The sequence below is a fragment of the Pleurodeles waltl genome, chromosome 1_2 (assembly GCF_031143425.1).
Source record: "Pleurodeles waltl isolate 20211129_DDA chromosome 1_2, aPleWal1.hap1.20221129, whole genome shotgun sequence".
NCBI classification, from domain to species: domain Eukaryota; kingdom Metazoa; phylum Chordata; class Amphibia; order Caudata; family Salamandridae; genus Pleurodeles; species Pleurodeles waltl.
Window position 1 is genome coordinate 1,108,104,421 of NC_090437.1, and position 22,073 is coordinate 1,108,126,493.

At 43.3% G+C, this 22,073-nt stretch overlaps 1 protein-coding gene across 1 annotated transcript in view; it reads left to right on the forward strand.

Moving 5' to 3' along the window:
* Positions 1-1,266: 1,266 nt before the first annotated feature.
* Positions 1,267-22,073, forward strand: part of KCNIP4 (potassium voltage-gated channel interacting protein 4) — a 651,531-nt gene continuing 630,724 nt past the window's right edge. Inside the window, exon 1 of the mRNA XM_069202174.1 lies at positions 1,267-1,471. Coding sequence (XP_069058275.1) covers positions 1,360-1,471 — 112 coding nt within the window. The 5' untranslated portion in view covers positions 1,267-1,359. The remainder of the gene's footprint in view (positions 1,472-22,073) is intronic.

A 22,073-nucleotide genomic window follows, 5' to 3' on the forward strand; every position in this document is an offset into this window, starting at 1 on the left:
TGAAAGGTACTCTCTCTATCGAATATGATGGTACACACTTGCGGCATAAGGGGAGCCGTGTATTTAGGTGGCAATTAATGGCACGCTTACTTTTTCGATGCCAGTTTGAATTAAGGGAATGTCTTGTGATTATGCCTTTCAGATATACTGAATCGTAAATCGTTTTGCACATGGCGTGGCATACATCGTGTTTTCAGCGAGGTAAAAACTTTTTAACAGGGCTCTTACGTGCCCAAGCATTTCCACACAATAACTTATTATAGAGCCGCAAAGTAATGAAATCCCATTTGTTTTTGTCATGAAATGCCATTCAAACTACATTCTCAGCAACTGCATGAGTCTCGTTATGTAATTTATAATCGAAAAGCCTTGCTGTCCGGAGAAGATCAATATTTATTTTTAGAATTACTACAGCTGTCACTAGACCTATTCAAATGAGACATAATGCTAGATCTTCGTTAGTTGTTTTCTGAAGTGCATTCACGTGCGTCACATAATCGATATGCTCGGGTCCGCAAGCTCAAATTAAACTGGCCAGCGTCTCCTGAGAAATTAGCTGTGGCTCTGGAAGTTATTGAGCTCGCCAAGTCTCGAACCCAGTCTAGTTTATCATGTTTACTAACTGCACAGGGGCAAGTGCGCTGCCACCGAAGTACTATTAGAGTTTAAAAATTATCACCGAACGAGAGGAAAACTTACCGGGCGCTGCTGATTAATATTTTTTAAACCGAACATAAGAAGTTGCTTTATTCCATTTAATGTAAAGTGAAACACTCCTGAAAAAATGTCCCGAGCTGGCGTGTTCTCCTCGTCCGGTGAAAAGGCGGTGGTCACTTGCAACAACTGGTTGGGATGAGGATGAAGGCAGATGTCTGCGCGAGTAAACCTTCGAATAAAGTCAGCGTCAGTTCGTCAGCATCTCGAGTTGACCGGGTCAGGCAACATTAGAATCCACTGCGAGCGCCCAGCGCGCCAACTCCTGGCAATATTTCCTGTATTGCACTGACACATGCAGGTCTGGGGCTGAGTTCGCAAACAGATGTTAGGCGAGCGCCTCTGAAGTCACGCTGGCTCCCGCTGCCGGCTGTAATGTCATATCACCGGATTGTTGATTCTACACAGAATTCCGAAAGGCTACCTGAGGAAACACTACCTCGCACACGAGCATGACATGGCAGACTATCACTGAGGTGCTGCAACATCCGAGGCGCCAGTTACTCCACCCAGGCTCTTCGTGGGCGCTGGCTTTAGCCTTCCTGAGAGGGGTAGCACATCTGTGGCAGAGGTCTCTGTGACCCTCGCCCCATTCTCGTCATCTTGAGCTGCTGGGGTCACTGGAATGGTTTGCTTTTCTGAAGAATGTTGAACGTTGAGTGGGAGTCGGAAGGACTACAGACGCTGGGCATCGTGGTGATTGTATGTGCCTCTCTGAAACTGCTGCACCTGCTGGGACTCATAGATTTTTCAGAAGGTAGCTTTCGTGATGTACTGTTTGTGAATTGTATTGGTCCTGCGTTTTATTTATGTTTGCTGGGCAGGGGCTACATCTGTTTAGGTCGGAGTGGAGAGCGCATAGCATGACTCGTTATCTGTGGGTTTCAGTATCTATTGGCAAGCTACATCTACTACATATGTGACAAAAGTGGAAATCTAGCTTAAACGTCATTATAGTTTAACGACAGCTGACAACTGAAGAGGACCCATGTGTAGTGTTGCGAAGCACGATTGTTGATGATGTTTAAAATAGTGGTATTTAAAAGTAACACCGTGTTATGAATTATTCTATTGCATTGTACTGTGATTGCAATTATAATAGCGCTTCTTAGACTCGCCGAGGCACCAAAGCCTATTTTTGATCTATGGCCGGAACTGAAGTATCGGCTTGTGTCTCTGGCACGTCAATGTGAGTCCACAGGAAGGGAATGCGAATTCTCATCATAACATTTTCTCCGGAAAAAAACACTACTGCAGTTTTTCTGTGCCAGGGCGCAGCTTGGTCAGTAAGCTTGGGGGTTGTGAGCTTCGGATATTCCGGCAATCAGGCTTGCAAATAATGCTAAAATGTATTACACCTCAAGCAGGGCGCATGAGAGGGGCTTAAGGGGCAGTGGAGAAGGAGTGGAATGCGAATTGGTAGGAGTACTATGAGAGAAAACAATATTTTGTGAAAATAACCAATATATTTTTAGACTTTCAAAAGAGAGTGTACATTTTGGCTGTGTATGGAAAAATCCCTAGTGAAATTTGACAGACACCTCGCCATTCCCTGTCTGAAAGCCCTTATACCCGACCATTTATCAGAAAATACTTTTAGTGGGGGGGAGGGGAGGGCAGTGTAACACCCCAAACACCCCCACCCACCCACAAACTAACGCAGCTGAGTGCTTCTTTGTAGAAACCGGACACCACGGTAACTGCCCTGTGTTGCTTTTCAGTTATTATGCTTCTGTTATAGTGTTTTTAAAAGGCAGATTCAAAGAGAGATCAGTTGCTAATTTCAGAAATAGCCTGAATATGTTTATGTAAAAAATTGGGTTTTTAGTTGAGGGGGATAAGTACCCACCTCAATCAGCACTTATGAACCTTCCCAGAAGAACCCTTAAAGTCAGTAAATGAACCTGTGCTCAGCCCCTCTCCTTCTCTGGTGGCCATGGCACAGAGCAGACAGGCACATATTAGAAGCAATGTGTAAGGTATTTATGAAGTACTAAGACAGCAATGAAGTTGAAAGGCAAACCAATAAAAAACCCAAAGTGAATTGGAAAATAGAGCAACATTTAGTGAAAAAAGCTACACCAAAATGGTAAAAGTCCAACATGGGCAACCAGATACATGAATTTTTAAAGTTTTGAGTAGAAATAGCACTAAGAAGCAAATAGCGCCAATAATAGTCAATAGTCACTGTAGAACAAGATCTAAGCACAATTTGATGCTGATCGCCATGGAGCATGTGTCAGATGTACTAACCAGATTTGGTCAAAGATTTGACCTGCCTTTAGTCCTTTAATTCCCAATCTTCCACAGTAATATACTTTAATAGCACCTAGGACATCCTGGGAGACTCACAGGGTGTTGCAGGAAAAGGTCTCTTGCAGCTTGTCGTGTCCTTGTAGCTCCAGCAAGATGTCAGCCTTATGACTCTTGGAGTCCACTTGTTTGTCTTGGGTACAGGAGGGAGAGCAAGTCCAGTCTTCTAGGAATTTCTCAGACAGTGGGTTTAGCCCTCTTCTGAACTTCACAGGTCCAAGAGTGTTCTGAAGTGGATGCAAGGCGATGTCACATTTCTGTCTAAAACAAGCTAGTAGGTGGGAATGACCCCTGGGAATGCCCTATCCAATGAGGCAAAGGTTCCCGGGACTACTTCTACCAACTGTGGTCATTTTAAAGATGGTCAAAAGTCTTTGGCCACACTAAACCTGGACTTTGAGGGATGGGTGTGTGTGTAGAAGGTGTACTATGGTAATGCTAGTGCTTGATTCACAAAGGTTACTTACAGTTTTATGTAAGTTTACTCTTTCAGTATTCACAAATTAATGATTTAATACTAACTTCATGACAGCAGAGACTCCGCAGTAGGGGCGGAGAACTCCACACATAAAAAGACAGGCCTGTCTTAGGTGGAAAATGTTTAGAAAAGAACCAGTGGGAGTTGGGGTGTTGGGAGGATGCAGCACAGTATCATTTTCGGCCTGTTCCATTTTGGGGAGATATTCTGCCATTCCTGTATTGCTGGTGGGTTTGGGTAGGCACCTGACTATGATATTGCCTTGCTGTCTACAGTCCCCATCCCTCCAGAAATAAATACATGCAGGTGTCGCTGTGTCCAGAATTATTGTGATTGGAATTTGCATACCTGATATTTACAGTCTTGTAATTGTAGGTAGTGGAATTTTACTTTTTGAGTGAAGTTTCACTACTCATAATGAGGGCCTGTGTTTCTGGAAGTCACTCAAAAATAGGTCCATATCTCGGACAAGACATGACTAACTGCTCTCATCAGTGTTGGAGTCAGATTTTACCTAGGAGTAGCATAGATTGTCAAAAGTGGATTGTGTGATAGGGGTCAAATGTCACTTTAGTTTATCATTTGAAAATACTTGCAATGGGTGTTTTCAAAAGCATTGTACTGTGAACTACATTTTAATTACACTTTTCAGTCCATGATAAAGGTCATTGGCTAGCAAGTGCACAGTATAACTCCCTACTGAGCTATGAACAGTTAATCTTTGACGATTTTTTGCATTTTGATATTGACTATCATTGGTGAGAGGTTGAGTGTGTTGGTTCCATGACTGATGTGTAATGACATCTTTTAACAGCATGTCACTATAATGGCTCATGGGAGTAATGATCTGGGCTAATGAGATAGCAGCTGGCATATTTGATTTTACAATAAAATTAATATAGTCTCAGATGTCTTGGATGGAGTACCTTGACCTTGGTATAATTGCACTCTTGCAATCGTAGTTCCCATTATCATAGTCCCCATCATTCAATGCAAAGAGGCAATGTGGCTTTTGGATTGCCAACAATAGTCAGTAAAGCTTGATGATCAGTTGCCAGAGTAAAAGGTTTTCCATACAGGAATATATGAAAATGTTCAGAAGCCCATACTACTGCCAAACTTTCTTTCTCAGGTTATGAGTATGCACGTTCTGTATGGGATAAACCTCTAAGAGCATATGCCACAATGTGCCTTCAAGGATTTTGGTGTCCACTGTGCTGTGCAAGAATAGCCCCTAACCAAACTTGGCTAGCGTCAGCAACAACCTCTATGAACTTTTGAATTGAAGTGTGCCATTTCAGCAGCCTTTTCGATAGCCTGTTTCATTCTCTTCAAACTTCTTTTACATTCTTGTGGCCATTGAAATTAAACATTTTTCCTCGTCAACTCTCGTAATGGAGCACTTACAATGGTAAAGTCTTGTATGTATTTTGAACAGTTACTGGTCATGCCAAGAAATGAACATAGCATAGAAACATTGTGTGGGGGATCAACATTTGACAGAGCTTGCACTTTCACATGATTGGGTGTCATACTGCCATCAGAAAAGATATGGCCAAAGAATTTTAGCTTTTTCTTGTGGAACTCATACTTATCTGCATTCAAAGTCAAACCAGCTTCACCAAGTAAATGACATACTTGTGTGAGAGCTCCATCATGCTCCTTTTATATAGCTCTGAAAGCTAATATGTAATCGCTATAATTGAACACATTCACAGCAGGCTGTATGATACATTGAATGACGTCTTGGAAAAGTGCTGCAGCCGATGACACACCAAAAAAAAGTATTTTGTATCGAAACAGACCAACATGGGTAGAGAAGGTTGTAATATACCTGCAATTTTCTTTGAGTTCCAACTGATGATTACCTTTATTTAAATGAAGTTGAGAGAAAACCTTTGCACCATTTAAATGCATTATCGTGGCAGCAATGTGAGGACTTGGATGTTGTTCTTGTTCAGTTGCCTTGTTTACCTGATACATGTCAACACATATGCGTACAGCACCTTCATTGTCCTTTTTGGACACTACCACTATGGGAGAAACCCATGGCATTGGACAAGTGGAAGGCTCAATAATGTCATGATTGAGTAATGATTCAAGTTCTTTTTCAACAGCTTCTTGTAAATGAAAAGCAATTTGTCTATGTCTCTGAGCAACAAGACGGACATCCTCATTAATATGCAGCTTTATTTTCAAGTCATAAGCTTTCCTAAACCATGATACTATGAAGGGAATTAATTTACTATTTCATGATGAGCATTCATGTTGTAATTCACAGAAATCAGTCCTATCTCAGCGGCTGTGCTGAAACTGAGTAGACAGGCACTTGACGCTGTACCTTCAGGCACATGGATGGGTACTTGCAGCTTTATTTTTTTCTGTTTCATTGCCACTACAAATAAACCTTGACTCTTCATGGGCATCGATGCAGTCCATATTTACACTTTAGTTTTCAATGGTCTAAGTTGTGGTAATGTAGATAGTTCATTGTACTTCTCTTCAGGCATTATGTTTATCGATGCACTTCTGTCAATAATGAAAGGTATTGAACAATCATTTATTTTTAATGTAATCTTTGAACAGTGTTTGTATGATTTTTGGGCTTTGGCATATCAACTTTTCTTCGACTGACATTTGTCTTCACATGCAGCCAGTCCAACATACACACGTTTTTCTGAGGTAAACAGTGACATGGCACAACCATCTTCCTCACTTTCACTTGATATTGAGGTAGAAGAATTACTTGATGATGATGTAGATGATGATCAAATTCATTCAGTGCTGATTTACCTCAACTGATGTCGCAGCTTGGCCTTGTGGGCATGTGTTGAGTGTTGCATCTGAACAATCTGGTGGCATTTTGACTTTGTGCTGTGATGCACTTACTTTTTCCTTCGCTTTACAAACCATCTCAAAATTATTCTCTTTCCCACAGCCTCTATTGTCTGTCCAATGACGGTACATTTACCTTTGTGTGGAAATTAACATTTAACACATAACTTCTTTTTACCTGTAGACATCACATTGTGTCCTCCAGTCTTTTGCTTTGGCTTACTTCCCACAATCATGACTGATTTACTCTAGGCACCTTAAGCCTCCATGTTACAAGCTTGTTTATTAGCATGCGTTTGAGCTCTGACTGTCATTACCACGCACTTCACACTAAGAGTTACTCCCAGCATTCATCATCTGAATGAATCTGACAAGCACCCATCATTAACTCTAAGATGTACAGCTTCTTCATCATTGAACTGAGTGTATTTAGTCTCTCTACAAATTCACCTATGGTTTCACCAACTCTTTGACGCTTTTGACTGAAAATGTATCTTTCATAATCGACGTTTGGTTCTGGATTGAATTTGAGTTTTCACGCTTCTTTAATCTGACGGTATGTGACTTCTTCATCAGTTTTCAGAATTTTCTTTATGATGTCTTTCATAGAATCACCAGCAAGATTTTTGAGATGCACGATTTTCTTTCTGTTATTAGTCTCTTCAAGTGCATCAATGAAATCATCAAATGTCTCTATCCAAGTAGTCCATCGATTTCGAATATTTCGCTTTTTGGCAGTATCACAAGGTGGTGATGGTTTTAGGAAGGCAGCAGTATGGTAACTAGTTATGGGAGTGGCTTACATTGAAGGTGGAATTCTTTAAGATGCTGTATGCTGTTCACTAGAACCTGTGTCATCTCTGAGGCCCTGCAATGGACCAGCTTCCAGGGCATTCTGGACAGTCATAGGGACTGTGACCTTCTTCTTGGTCTTCAGTAGAGCCCTTTCACTTTTGAAGACCTCTGGAGTTGTTCTGAGCTGCCACCTGGCAGCTTTGGTGATATGCCACTTCTGGTATTGGACAGCTCAGTAAGTACAACCCTGTGCTTCTTCTTGGGTCTCTCTACCAAGTGATTCGGTTGTAACGCTCCAATTATTATTACTCTGCTAAATGGAATGACAGTATGCTTCCTTCTTACTTGTTCTGTCTACCACCACAGTTTCTTTTAGCGCTTCTTGCTGGCATCTGTACGTAATCACCTTTTGCAGTTTCGCTCCTTATACTGTACAATTTTATCTTGTGTGGCTGCATTATTCCTTAATGTGTGGCCTTGTTCGTAGCTTTCTTACCAATGATGAGTAGACTTCTCAGTAAAGCTTTCCTCATCTTCAAATGCTTTACATCGGCTGGAGTTGCGCTTGGACTCCACATGCACGAAGCATCGATTTGGTACGTACAAGCAGTTTGATTGGACCATGTCAAACTCTCAGGAAGAACACAATTGTTCTTTGGGTTTTACTTATCTCATATCTCATCTCCAGTTGTAGTGTCCTACCCAGCCTGTGTACCCACCAGTGACTACACACGGAGCTGAGTATTACATCATTATAATTCTTCTGCATGTAACTGGGAACTCAACTTTCTGTCTTTCTGGACTAGCCAGACAGGAAATCCAAAAGTCTTATAAAGAACACACACATCAACAGGCTTTCTCTGCATATGAATTGAAACAACTCTGGAAGAACCTCCTTTTGAATCTTAGATTTAACATGGTGCAATTCAAGTAAGGGCCCAATACCCAATCTCTGCACGATTTTCATACTGCCCTAGACCTTTCCCTTCCCTCCAATGCCTCACCCATCAATGATGTTGTGTTTGCGATTCCTTCTGTATTTACATGCATATATTGTTTCTAGTTCACATTGAAAATGTGCATGCATGTTTCTGGATCATCAAATGATGAATCAATATTCCTTTTTTTTGTTTGTAAGCTCTCCACTGAGCTTTGTGTCCTGGGTAGTTTATACTAACCTGCAATAAAATGAAAAATAAACCACATTTTTATTATTCCAATGAAATCTTCAGGCAAATATTTGGTTCAATATAATATCAATCCTCCAGGCCTCCTGATCCCATGCTTATTTAGAGTTGCATCACTGCAGATCATCCCTTCTCTAACACAAAGAAAGGGACTAAGATTAGATGTTACAGTACACTATGCTTTCTCATTGTTATTAAGGGGAAAATTATACATGCTCTCTCCTACAACCAACAATGTAAGCAAACAGAGTGAGTGTTTGCTCTGCATCAGACCTTTAGGGTACCATGCCATTCACAGTCCTTCTTGTCAAGCAGAAAATGGCATGCAGTTAAAATTTGGGCAACAGCAACAATCTGTCCATAGTGCTGGTGCCTTTCTAGTTCATCACTTGAAAATTCTCTTGCTAAATTCTACAACCAAGCCATGCATGTCCCTTTGTAAATACCGTATTGCCATACTTCATTCAACAGGAAATAATACATTATAAGTATAAGATAGAACATCATTTTGAAATCTGCATACAGTTGTGTGTTAGGTCTTGAGCATCTGCCACCCACCCACAAAATGAGACTGAGCATAAGATTGTCAATAAGGCAACACTATTATGAAATCAGTACTCCATTTACACCTGTCTGGTTTAATGACTGTATGGGCAAAGGCCAAACACAAAGTAAGGCTAAGAGTATATGTTGCAAATGAGTTACACCTTTTTAGTACTGTGGGAGAGTCTCACTACTTGTGTGTCACCCATGGTAATCATATGGTAAATGGACAACTCATGTTTACCCCCAGAACCCACCTTTTAAGTTAAGACCACTGTGTCACAGTTAAGGTAAGGGCCATTTGGCTGGTTACACATGAATATGTGTGCATTCATGCGCACATGTGAGACTACTGTTGTTCACAGCCCTGTAACTGGTAATAGGCAGCCTGGTGCAGAAGAGACTCTGCAAGGTTAGATGTTGACCTGGGATAGGTTTTATAATATCAGTGGGCACTCATAGGTAAGGTCAGTAGGTTTTATTGTTTTATATGCAGTGGTACTGTATTATACAAATGGGGGAAATCTGCCTTAGAGTGCAGTTTCACTTCCCCTAGTTCTACAAAGTCCTGTCAGCTATGAAAATGGGGTAAAACATGTGCGGACAGTTTGGATATGCAGATCCCAAGATGATACATGTACACATTATTGGTTGTCCTGAATATTCATATTTCTCTGGCTCGGACCAGGATCAGAGTCCAGCCCTTTTTTCACCTTGCTGGGCCAAGTTAATTACAGTGTTCACCAGTAGAGGAAATAAAGGCCTTCCCACACAAAAGGATGAATTAACAGTGCTTCATGTAGTTCCTGAGAAGGAAGAGGTGGAGAAGAAAATCTGCACTTGTTAATTAGCTGTCCCACTATACCAGAGATGGGACAACCCATGCCCACTGAACAAAGGAGGAAGCCCAGATCTCTGAAGATAACATGCTTGAGGGGGCTCCCCTTCAAGGTTTTGGTGGGAAAGTCCCTGGCAGTGATGTCAGCTAGGGGTGGAGCTGAAGCCCCCTAGATGAGATGGGAACAGCGACTTCTTCACTATGCCAGCTTAACTTGTCCCAGAATGCTGTGCAGGAGGGGTGGGACAAGGATGGAAAGGTGATTGGCGCCCTAGGATTGTCCAGGGATGCCCGACTTCTAGAATTTTCCACACCCATATAACAAGCCTTGAATAAAGGAGGGAAGTTTGTTTTTGTTGGATTTGATTCTGGACCTGGACTGCGACAGCAGCAACAGCCATCGACATTTGGAAGGACAAGTCCCTGATGCCCCAATGGACTAAGGACAATGCCTACAGTTGACCCCAGGACTAGTGAGTCTTTTAAGGACCAGGGTACACTTTTACCCCCCCCCCAAGGATAAATTAGGGGAAGATATTGGCTACTGCACCCAAGCAAGAGGAGAAGAGCACCAGAGGACAAGGAAAAGGGAAAAGGGAAAAGGATGGTGCAGGGAGTCTGTGGGGCCAGCTCCCTGCAAAGTGTGCCATTATAGAGGTCAGGAGGACTAGCAGAAAGGATGCAGGAGGGTAGAGCTCACCACCAGGGGCAAAATGAGGCCAAGATCATGCAAATCGGCCCAACAGAGCCCCACATATGACAGGGAGAATGATTTGACCTTTGACCCCCTCCCAGCTGAGAAACTGGAATATGTGGAGCTCTGCTGCCACTCCAGAAAATACACCTGGGGTAGGCCGGTGGTTGGGGTTCAATGCAGAATTCATTAATTATTAATGAGCCTGTGTATAGGTCCCCCTCCCCAGAGCTCTTCAAGGTCTAGGTCCCCCTCTTCGGGCCAGTTCATGTAAAAGGCAATCAAGAACCCCCTCTCCTGGTCCATGATGACAGAATAGGAGGAGAGCAGTAACACTTCCCAGAGAAAGAAGGTACAGAGACTCCATCTCCGGCTGCCAATGCCATGAGAGGGGGACTGCAGTTGAGCCATCTTAAAAAATAAGAAAGGGGTCCAAGAACCCATCTCAAGGCCCCTGCCAACAAATCAACAACTAATGGTGGGCCCAATCCTGCTATACATCCCTGTGTCGGTGTGGAGTAGGCAGCCATAAGAGAAGAAACACCCTGCCCACATAGCTACCATTTCCCATGCTGACAGAGATGGTTGCCAGCCAGGTGGGAAGCCAGCAGGAGCAGTCTTGTGTGGGCTCCTTGTGCTGCCTCCAAAGTAATGGTAAGTCTGGGTGCCTGGGTGGGACCAGGCACCCCAATTAAAATAAAAAGGGGAATAGCAAAAGAAGACATTGGGCAGCGGACCCACACAGCCAAGCAAAACCACAGCCATATTTAATATTTACATTCCCACGCAGGGGTGCCCTATGATGACCTGTGCCCCAAGAAACCCAAAGGTTTCCCTGGATGTAGTAGCCGCAGGAGGGGAGGGACACCACTAATGTTTTCAAGAGAGTGTGTGGAAGTGTGGGTAGACTGCAGGAGTGCTGTGCCCCAAAGACAATTTATATACTGAACCTAAGTTTGCAGTGTCAGAGAAAATATGACCCTCACTCACTCCCTGCAATACATTTTATGTGGCCTGAATGTGTTAAAGAAAGACACAGATTTGTTATGTTGAGTTTCCAATGCTTTATTAACAAGGTATCATTGATAGTGATATTGCATGAGCAACAGAAATGCTTTATTGTTAATGACTGCATTGAAATATAGTTATTGACTATGGTGACATAATGGTAGTTTTAAACATGTGGATAACTTGTCTTTTAGTATGCTGATCTTTTACAAAGTCAATAGGCTTGCCTCATATGTTGTTGTGATGACCCGTGGCAAAGTCAATAGGCCTGCTTTATTTAAAGTGATGCTCTCCTTTAATAAGATGTTCTATTTGGCAGAGGCAAGGGGGGATTGTGATTGCAGGGATTAATGAGCCTTTAGGGGTAAAATGTAATTTCAAAGTGTCACCAAGGTAATTTCAAAGTGTCACCAAGTATTTCTATCTGTCTTATGTACATATTTGTAAATACATGTTTACTAATTAGTAGTGTGTGTGTAATAAATGCACTTTTCCTTTTCTGAAGAAAAAGCACTGACTGGATAATAATTTATTAAGTGTTGTTATTGTACACCCGCGAAAGACCGCACTACCACCCCTGAGTAGACTTTGGATTGCTCTGCTATGCTATCATGAGCAAGTCAAGTATTACAATGGGATGCTTGGTTCCCAGTAAGGGGATACTGGGTGCCTAATACTTGTGCATTCCTAATATCCTGCACAACTAATAACCCAATGTCATACACATTTGAAATATTTACTCCTCAAATCAAGAACGACTCAATTGCTCCATAGAGGATATCTCAGCCTCGTCCATCTGGTTTATCCTGAGATACTTTAAAAGGGTACTTGATAAGAACATGTATTCTGGTTTGACTTTAATGGTTGGTCCAAATTTTACACACAAGCAACTGGGGACTGGATTTGATTGCAAATTGCCATTCAGTGCACAAAAAAAATATCAGTGACAAATGAACTGAAACATGGTGTTGCACTGGCCCCAATTCATTCAACGTACAAATGGAATTTTTTCCCAAAACATGCAGAAGAAGAGATGTTTCCTGACAAGTGTAAGTCAAAAGTCAGCAAGCAATCTTATGTACGCTCTTGGTATGCTAATGCTGGATCAGAACCTTACAGGTTTATGAAAACAACCAACAGGCCCAGCTGCTTGTTGGGCCATAAATAGACTAACAACTCCTCAAACTAAACATAATGGCAACTAGCATAACACATGTTAAGTTTTTTGGTGGATAATTGGCTGATTGCAAACTACATGAAAGTAGTGAAACAGTATGTTTACCTTGTGATGGTGATTACTAGCATATTGTCAAAGGTATTCCACATCTTTGTGGTTAAATGAGCAACAGCAACTGTGAGTAGAGTTTTTTTTTTTTTACCTAAGCATTCAGGGGCTATCCATTGAGCCACTGAGGAGTGCATGTCTACTTCATTTGGACCTAGGTGTGACCTACATGCTCCATGTTAGAAATGGGGTCTTTGGTTGGCAGTCAGGTTACCCCCCTGTCCAAGCAAGGACCCTCACTCTAGTCAGGGTAAGTCACACACAATCCAAATTATCCTGTGCCCACCCTCTGGTAGCTTGGCACTGAGCAGTCAGGCTTAACTTAGAAGGCAGCGTGTAAATTATTTTGTGCAATAAATCATACAATAACACCATATAGCACCACAAAAATACACCACAGTGTTTAGAAAAATATATAATAATTATCTGGATAAATGCAGGTCAAAACGATTAAAATGCAATAAGTAATGGTTGAGATATCTCTGTAAAAGTGATATAAAGTGTCTTAAGTCTTTTAAAAGCAAACAAAGTCTCTTTCAAGCACAAAGAACCTGGTTCGCGTGCAAAATCTCTGCAAAGAACCGCAGAGGAGGAGATGTGTGGAAACAAAGGGGGTGTGAGTCAATTTCTAGGGCCGCACACGGCAATGCGTCGTTTAGTGTTCTCATAGGGGCGGCTGTGCGTCGATTTCCGGCCCTCGGTCATAGATCCTTTTCAGGTTGCGGTGTTTTCTGACGCCCCGGGGACGATGAATGGATCTCCTGCGCTGGCAGGATGAAGTCACAGGAGCTGCGTTGATTCGGTGGGTGTTGCATTGAATTTTGTGCCGCACGGCAGGCGCTGCGTTGATTCCTCTCTGGAAGTCAGGCTGCTTTGTTCCGGGTCAGCTGTGCATCGTTCCGGTGGGCCCTGCGTCGAATTTCCAGTCTCTACGCTGGCACTGCGTTGATCTTCTTGATGCAAATTTGGGCTGCGTCATTCCAGTTCAGCGTGCAGTGAAATTTTCACTGCGGTGCAGGCTGTGTGTCGTTTCTGGTAGGCTGTGCGTCGAATTTCGCCACAAAACGAGTCCTTCTCGTAAAGATGTCTTTTTGGTCCTGAGACTTCATGGAACAGGAGGCAAGCTCTATCCAAGCCCTTGGAGAGCACTTCTTCACCACAGCCAGAGAGCAATAAGGCAGCAGGGCAATAGCAAGGCAGCAGTCCTTCACAGAAAGCAGACAGGTGAGTCCTTTGGGCAGCCAGGCAGTTCTTCTTGGCAGGATGCAGGTTCTGGTTCCAGTTTCTTCTCCAGGAAGTGTCTGTGTTGGTAGGGGCAGAGGCCCTGTTTAAATACCCAAATGTGCCTTTGAAGTTGGGGAGACTTCAAAGAGTGGCTTAGAAGTGCACAAGGTCCCCTTTCAGTTAAATCCTGTCTGCCAGGGTCTCAGTAGGGGGTGTGGCAGTCCTTTGTGTGAGGGCAGGCTACTGTACTCTGACATGCAAGTGTCAGGCTCTCCACCCTCCCAGCCCAGGAACACCCATTCAAAATGTAGATGTATGCAAGTGAGGCTGAGTATCCTGGGTTTAGGGTGTTTGAGTGAATGCACAAGGGAGCTGTCAACTAAACCCAGCCAGATGTGGATTGTAAGGCACAGAAAGATTTAAGTGCAGAGAAATGATCACTTTCTCAAAGAGGCATTTCAAAAATAGTAATATTAAATCCAACTTCACCAGTCAGCAGGATTTTATATCACCATTCTGGCCATACTAAATATGACCTTCCTACTGCTTTCATATCAGCAGCTACCACTCAAACAATGTATGAGGGCAGCCCCGATGTTAGCCTATGAAGGGAGCAGGCCTCACAGCAGTGTAAAAACGAATTTAGGAGTTTTACACTACCAGGACATGTAAACTACATGGGTACATGTCCTGCCTTTTGCCTACACAGCACTCTGCCCTGTGGGTTACCTAGGGCATACCTTAGGGGTGTCTTATATGTAGAAAAAGGGGAGTTTTAGGCTTGGCAAGTACTTTTAAATGCCGAGTCGAATTGGCAGTGAAACTGCACACACAGGCATTGCAATGGCAGGCCTGAGGCAAGGTTAAGGGGCTACTTAAGTGGGTGGCACAATCAGTTCTGCAGGCCCACTAGTAGCATTTAATCTACAGGCCCTGTGCACATATAGTGCACTCTACTAGGGACTTACAAGTAAATTAAATAGTCCAATTGGTTTCGATCCAGTGTTACCATGTTTAAAGGGAGAGAGCATATGCACTTTAGTACTGGTTAGCAGTGGTAAAGTGCGCAGAATCTTAAAACCAGCAAAAACAGTATCTAAAAAGTGGAGGGAGGCAGGCAAACAGTTAAGGGTGACCACCCTAAGGCTGTCAGGTCTAACACTCCACATTTGCCTCCTGATGATGTACTTGACTTAACTTCCGTTGATGTTCATTCCTGGAATATACTGTCCGAAAAGGTGGTCCTCAAGTTTTTTTAAATTAGAATGTTGTTGGCTTATGTAGAAATGTTTTTCTTAAATTCTTCGTAACAGAAATGAATTTAGCAAAAACAAAACAAACTGTAAGTAAGCAAATTTCCAAACAAGTAGACCGCTGTTAGAAATTTAGGCCCTCATTCCAACCCTGGAAGTCTCTGACCGTCAGGGCGGAGGGCAGCGGAAGCACCGCCAACAGGCTGGCGGTGCTTCCAGGGCTATTCTGACCGCGGCGGTAAAGCCACGGCCAGAAAAGGGGAACCGGCGGTTTCCCGCTGGTTTTCCCCTGGCCCAGGGAATCCTCCATGGCGGTTTTCACCGCCAGAACCAGGCTGGTGGGAACGGGTGTGGTGGGGCCCGTGGGGGCCCCTGCACTTCCCATGCCAAGGTCCGAATAATGGCCTTAATCTCTGGTTTGCATAGATATGCACCCTGTCCAAGTAGGGACCACAATGCTAGTTAGGGTAAGTCAGATACACAACCTAAATTAACCTGTGCCTATCCTCTGGTAGCTTGGCCCAGAGCAGTCAGGCTTAACTTGAGGCAATGTGTAAAGTATTTGTACACACCACACAGTTACACAATGGCAGTACCACGGAAAAATAGAGTGTGTTTATCTGAGTGAAACAAGACCAAATCAACATAACTCCAATCAGTAGAAATTGAGATATAAGTTTTTAATGATTAAGGCCCTCATTACGACCCTGGCAGTCGGTGTTAAAACGGCGTTAATACCGCCAACAGGCCGGCGGTAAAAAAAAAAACGATTTTGACCCTGGCGGTAACCGCCACCACAGACATCCACTTTAAGACATCGACTGCCAGGGTGGTAATGGCCGCTGGGCTGGAGACTTCGGTCTCCAGCCCGGCGGCCGCCACAATCCCACCCTCTGGATTTCAACCCAGCCTACCGCCATGGTTTTCTTGCCAATCTTACCGCCAAGAAAACCATGGCGGTAGGCACTATCAGTGCCAGGGAATGCCTTCCCTGGCACTGATAGGGTCTCCTCCACCCCCCTCCTCAGAGTCAGCCCCCACCCCGCCCTCCCCCTCCCTCTCCACCTCCCACCCCTCCACATGTACACACACACACACGCACCCATATACCCACGGATGCCCACATACATAACCACACACCGCAACACACACCAACATACTTTGTCGCACACACGCATTCACAACACACAACATACACTCACATTCAGTCATTCACGCATTCAACGTGACTCACACCCGCATGCACGCTTACCAAAACATACAAAACGTACACCCCCACATACACACAACACCCTCCACCCCATCTCCTGTCGGAGAACCCTACTTACCTGCTTGCAGAGGGTCCTCCGGCTGGAGACGGGCCACGGCGCTGCTGTCAGCAGCAGCATCCACCAGCAAAACACCGCCAGGCTGTATCATTGGTGTTTTGCTGGTGTGGTGGTGCTGCTGACAGCAGCGCCGCCTTACCACCGTCGGCCGCCATGACCATCGGTGGTATTCCGCCAACCTTCTGGCGGAATACCATTGACATCATAATATGCGTAGTCGGCTGGAAGCCACGGCGGTGGCATGTTGGCGCCCGTCGCCATGGCGGTAGGCGGCAGTTACCGCCAAAGTTATAATGAGGGCCTAAATGTGAAATAGTACTTAGAAGTCACTAGTCCTCAAAAGGTTACTTGAGGACGCTAGGGACCGGTGCAAATCCAAAGTTCAGACCAAGATGATAGAGAGTGTGCTGGCTACAGAACCCATATAGGGTCCACTGTAAAAGTGCCTTTGTTGGAGCAAAGCATCGACACCCAGGGTTTGAAGCATCAAACTTTTTCACGCATTCATGTCACTGCGGCGCTGTTGGACTCTGTTGAAGTGAATGTGATGCATCATCGTTGAGCCGCGTACAGCGCTGTCATTGAGCTGCGCAGGCTGTGGATCTGATGTCTTCAAGCACCCTCTGTGCCTGTGTCGAAGGGCAAGGGGGCAACATTTTACACACACTCAGAGCAATGCGTTGGTTTTTACAGGAATTAGCTGCATAACCCACTTCTGATACCCAGGACTGGAGAGGGGCACATCAGACAAGGATATAACTCACAAATGGCAGAGCCCAGCAGCACCCTGAGAGTTACAGACAGTCTTTGATGGCCCTGAGAATGCAGGAGAACAGGGGGAAAACCAGCAATCCCTTGGTTCAACAGGATGAGTACAGTCTGTGTGTGCAGCAGGGCAGAGATCAGCAGGCAGCAGGGCATCTCAGGGAAGTAGTTGCAATCCTTGCAGCAGAGCAGTCTTCACTCCAGCAGAGTTCCTAGCAAGTCTAGTAGTGATCTGATTTCAGGGGGTTAGAGCACCAGCACCTATACCTATATTGCCCTTGGAGTGGGGTGGGGGCTTCAAAGCAGCTCTTTGAAGTGCACAGGTTCCCCTTTCATCCTAGCCTTGGCTCCAGACTATCGATTGGGGGTAACCAGCTCTTTGTGTGGGGCTCTGTCCACTACCCGTTGAATTGTAATTTTGAGCCCTTCCAAACCTCCCTGCCCAGGAAGACCCATCAGTATGCACATGAATGCAGATGCAGTTGAGTGCCCTGTGTTGTGGCTGTCTGGAGAGAATGCATAAATGTAGTTGTCACCCAGCCCAGTCCAGATGTGTATTGGAGACACACTGTCAGGCATACAAAGCTGTGAGAGCAGGGAAATGCTACTTTCTAAAAGTTGCATTTTTAAAAATGTAAGAATAAATCTGACTTCACCAGTAAAGAGGATTTTTCATTACCATTCCATTTAATAGAAACATATTGTTGCTAATCCTCTGTGATCAGGACTTACAGCTTAGAAGACTGTTGAGGAATTCCCAAGGCCTCACAGTAATTAAAAATGACTTTGAGGGGTTTTGCATTACCAGTACATGTAAAACCTAAAAGTAAATGTCCTGCCTTTCACTTTTATAGCTGTCCTGTGGCCAACCTAAGACCCATCTCAGGGGCAACCTATATATAATAAAAGGGGAGTTTAAGGCTTGGCAAGAAATTTTAAATGCCAAGTTGAGGTAGCAGTGAACCTGCAACCTGAGACATATCTATCGGGCTACTTGACTGGGTGTCAGAAACAGCACTGGAGGCCCACTAATAGCATTTAATTCATAAGCCTTGGGTAAATGGTATATCACTTTACAAGGGACTTACAAATATTTAAATAGGCCAGTGGTGGATACATCAATGTTATCATGTCTAGGGGAGAAGCACATGATTTTTAGCAGTGGTTAGCAGTGGTAAAGTACTCAGAGTCCTAAGACCAACAATAAGATACAACAAAAACAGGAGGTGAAAGGCAGAATATCTGGGCTAAGACCAATCTAAGGATGCCAGGTCTACCAACCACCACAAGTAATAATGTCACTATTCTTGTTTGGCCCAGTTAAGGTTTCAGTATTTTACACCTGGGCTCAACCCCTAGTGGCTAAGGCACAGAGCACACAGGCTTCACTTAAACGTAAATATGTAAGGCATTTAGAAGTGCTAAAACAGATGAACAGTCCAAAACACAATGAAATAAAAATTCCACTTTAATTTATAGAAATAGAGAATATTTTAATGAACAAAATAACCTAAAAATAGCCAAAATCTATGGAAACCGGAGAGAGGATTTTTTAAAGTTTTAAATAAAAAAAGCGCTAAAAAACTCAGTGACAACTGGTCAAGCCAGACAAGGTCAAAGTAAAAACTTAAGGCTGACCACCATGGATCACTGGTCTGATACAGGGACCAGGTTTGTCTGGGTAGAAATGTTACCTTCTGGCTTAGAAACTTTTTTATGGGAGTCCAAAATCTACAGCAGAGCAAGGTAGAAGGCCAGGATCGGTTCCATGAGGCCAGATATATGTTCACAGTGAAGCTGTTGACTTTTGACATTAAAGCTGAGATTGAAAGCAATTCAAATTTCATGCCCAAGGAAGGTCCCTTGACAGATGGATACTTTTTTGAAGTGCGGATTCCTCCAGTGGAGCCAGGCTGAAAGCTGTACTTGAAAATAGCTTCGCTAGGCCATATACCTTCTCCATGATGCCCCTTTGAAACAGATTTACTGCTGCTGTAAAGAGCATAGTGGGAGCTATAGTGAAGTCTGGCCCACTGGCAATGATCCCTCAGTAGATTGGCTGGCAGATTGTTGCCGGCCTTCTTTAATTTTCCAGGCAAAAAATCTTGAAAAAGTTTCTAAGTTCAGGCTTTTGGGTTTGTATAGGAAGAGTGCACTCTGTCACCAGGTAAGGGTTCCAGGTCCTCAGGACACTTCTTGGGGGTCAAGACTCACTCCAACAGAAACCACCTCCAGGGTCCCGGGCAGGTCCAGTTTAAACTGAACAGCAGGGGTGAAAGAGGTTTTCTCGCAACTTGTGTGTCCATGTAGCTTAACAGGTCATACAGTTGACCCTGGGAGTCAACCTCTCAGTCCTGGGCACGAGCGGAAGCAAGTCCAGCCTTTCAGGTTTTCCTCACAGGTCTCAACAGCAGGTGCAGCTTTTCTTCTGTCTTTCACAGGTACACTAGTGTTCTGGTACAGGTGCTCAGGGATGTCACTCTTTGCCCTCCCCTAACCAATACGAAAAATGTTCCTGGGGTAATCCTACCCACTTGTGCAGCAGTGGTTGTGTTCACTAATGCAGACAATCCCAGAGTGTCCCGGTTCACTTAAATCCAAAAGTGACAACCAATTTTCTCTCCCTGTGGTGACTCAAAACATTTTCTGCGGTCAGCACCTGTCCCACTGGAATTGGTGCTTGGCTGTCTTGAAGGACAATCGATGGGACAGGCCCAGGTGTGAATAAGATCTGCCTGTGACAGGGAAAGCCCCTTTGAAGATAATTAAGTTTCTGGGCACAGCCCAGATGGTTATCCTGTCAGAGGAACAGGAAACTCCCCCACATTAAGGCCCTTTGTCTCAGCTCTGGGAGCCAATTCACACCTAATCATGGAGCTATTCAGCCACTGGGTGACAGTTGGAAGTTTGGGAACATGGGCTTCTAAAGACTTTAAGGAGGCTGATGGTAACTTTTTAAAAGTACCTTTTGTGAAATATTTGTTAAAAATCTATCTTTACCAATCAATTGAATTGAATTTGTAACAAGTATTTTAGAATGTCCAAGAAAGAACTTCTCATCTGGTTCCCAGGTGGAAATGACTTTATTAACTTTAATAAAGTGTCCAAGTGCCGATGGAACAGCTAACCCTTCTACAATGAAAATAGCTATTAGGGCATTGTCACTGTAAGGCCTTGTTGAACATTACACTTTTACAAGCCCTAATTTTAATTATAATAATAATGCATCATACATGGTAGGATGTCAAAAGGGGTTATTTTGACAGATCCGTTTTCCAGTTAAAACCTGCACAGCCATGTTACTGGTGGCAGGCCAGCAGTCATGTTTTGCATTGTTGAGTTAGTGATTGCACAAAATATACTTCAGTCCACCCATAATCTCTAATGTACAGGACCTGGGTACATTTTGTACCGTATACCAGGGTCCTATAGGTACGTTTGTTGTGCCAATTAGGAATATAGCCAAATTTGACATGTTTTAGATGTCACTGGGTACTGAACAGCAGTGTCCCAGTGTGCAGAGTAAAAAAAAGAGCATCAAAATATCGAGGTGCAGATGCAAAAGGGGCATTTTATTCAATACCTTTAATAATGTATTTGTATATTTTGAGAGTATTACTTCACACAGAAAACATATTAAACTATAAATAACTGCAGTTTATTATAGACTGGTGTTTCACTATAATTCAATCCAGAAGCAACTAGGGGATGCCATAATATTAAACAAATGTATTTGCAAGTCTCTAAATGATTTTCCTATGTAGGGTCAATAGGATCTTTTCATGTACAAAAAACTGCCTGATCAGCTCAAAGCTTTCTACGGCAAAATTGACTTATATAGATACTACCCAAATCATATTTTGATAACACTCTAAAGAGGCATCCAAAAGGACTATGCTATGAATACAAGTGTGTCAGCTACAGGGGATCTCTTAGCAAATAAACATTTTTGAAGCTAGAGCTAGTCTACAAAGGACAGTATTGGAAGGCTAGTTGTGGACAGTTTTAACTGGAAGTGTGTGCAAAGATCTAAGGTATGCAAGGTTGGGTCGACTATAAATAATTAGTAGCTGAGTTCAAATACAATAAACAACAACATGGTACTTGTAAGGTGAAGAGTAGACAAAACAGTACATTTGTTATTAATGTGCCCTAATCATTTGGACATTGAGAAAAGATGCTGAGTTCAAATTAGTTTATGAATTCAGGGTAAATAAAATAAAAATGGATCTCATTTTGGCTCATTATTTTAAAGGATATCGGACAAAGGACACAAATAAATTTAAACTAATTCTTATTGTGTTGTTTATACAGTTTTCCATTTTCTATGCTATTATCTTATTGTTAATCAAAGTATTAACTATTTACAAGGATTTAACTGAATCTGGAATGCTTGATAACTGATAAGCAGTATACAGATTTATTGACAGGAGCAAAATAAACAAACATTTGCAATGCAATGGCTCTCACATTTGTTTGGGTTAGAGTTATTGGCACTGTAAATTCATAACTCTACTTTTTTGCCACATAAATTGGTCAACCCTGCCTCATAATTTTGTATTTTCTTGCCACATTGTTCCAGTGGCCCTGAATATAACTAAAGCACGTCCATTTTCTTTCTTCCTCTATCTGCAACCAACAATGAAAATGTTGCTGTTAGAAATGGGGTTTCTGATTAGCTAGGGTATGCACCTCAGCCAGGCAGAACCTACCCACTCTAGTCAGTGCAAGGGAGTTACACATCCAAGATAACCCCTGCTCACCCCCTTGGTAGCTTGGCATGAGCAGTCAGGCCTATCCCAGAGGCAATGTG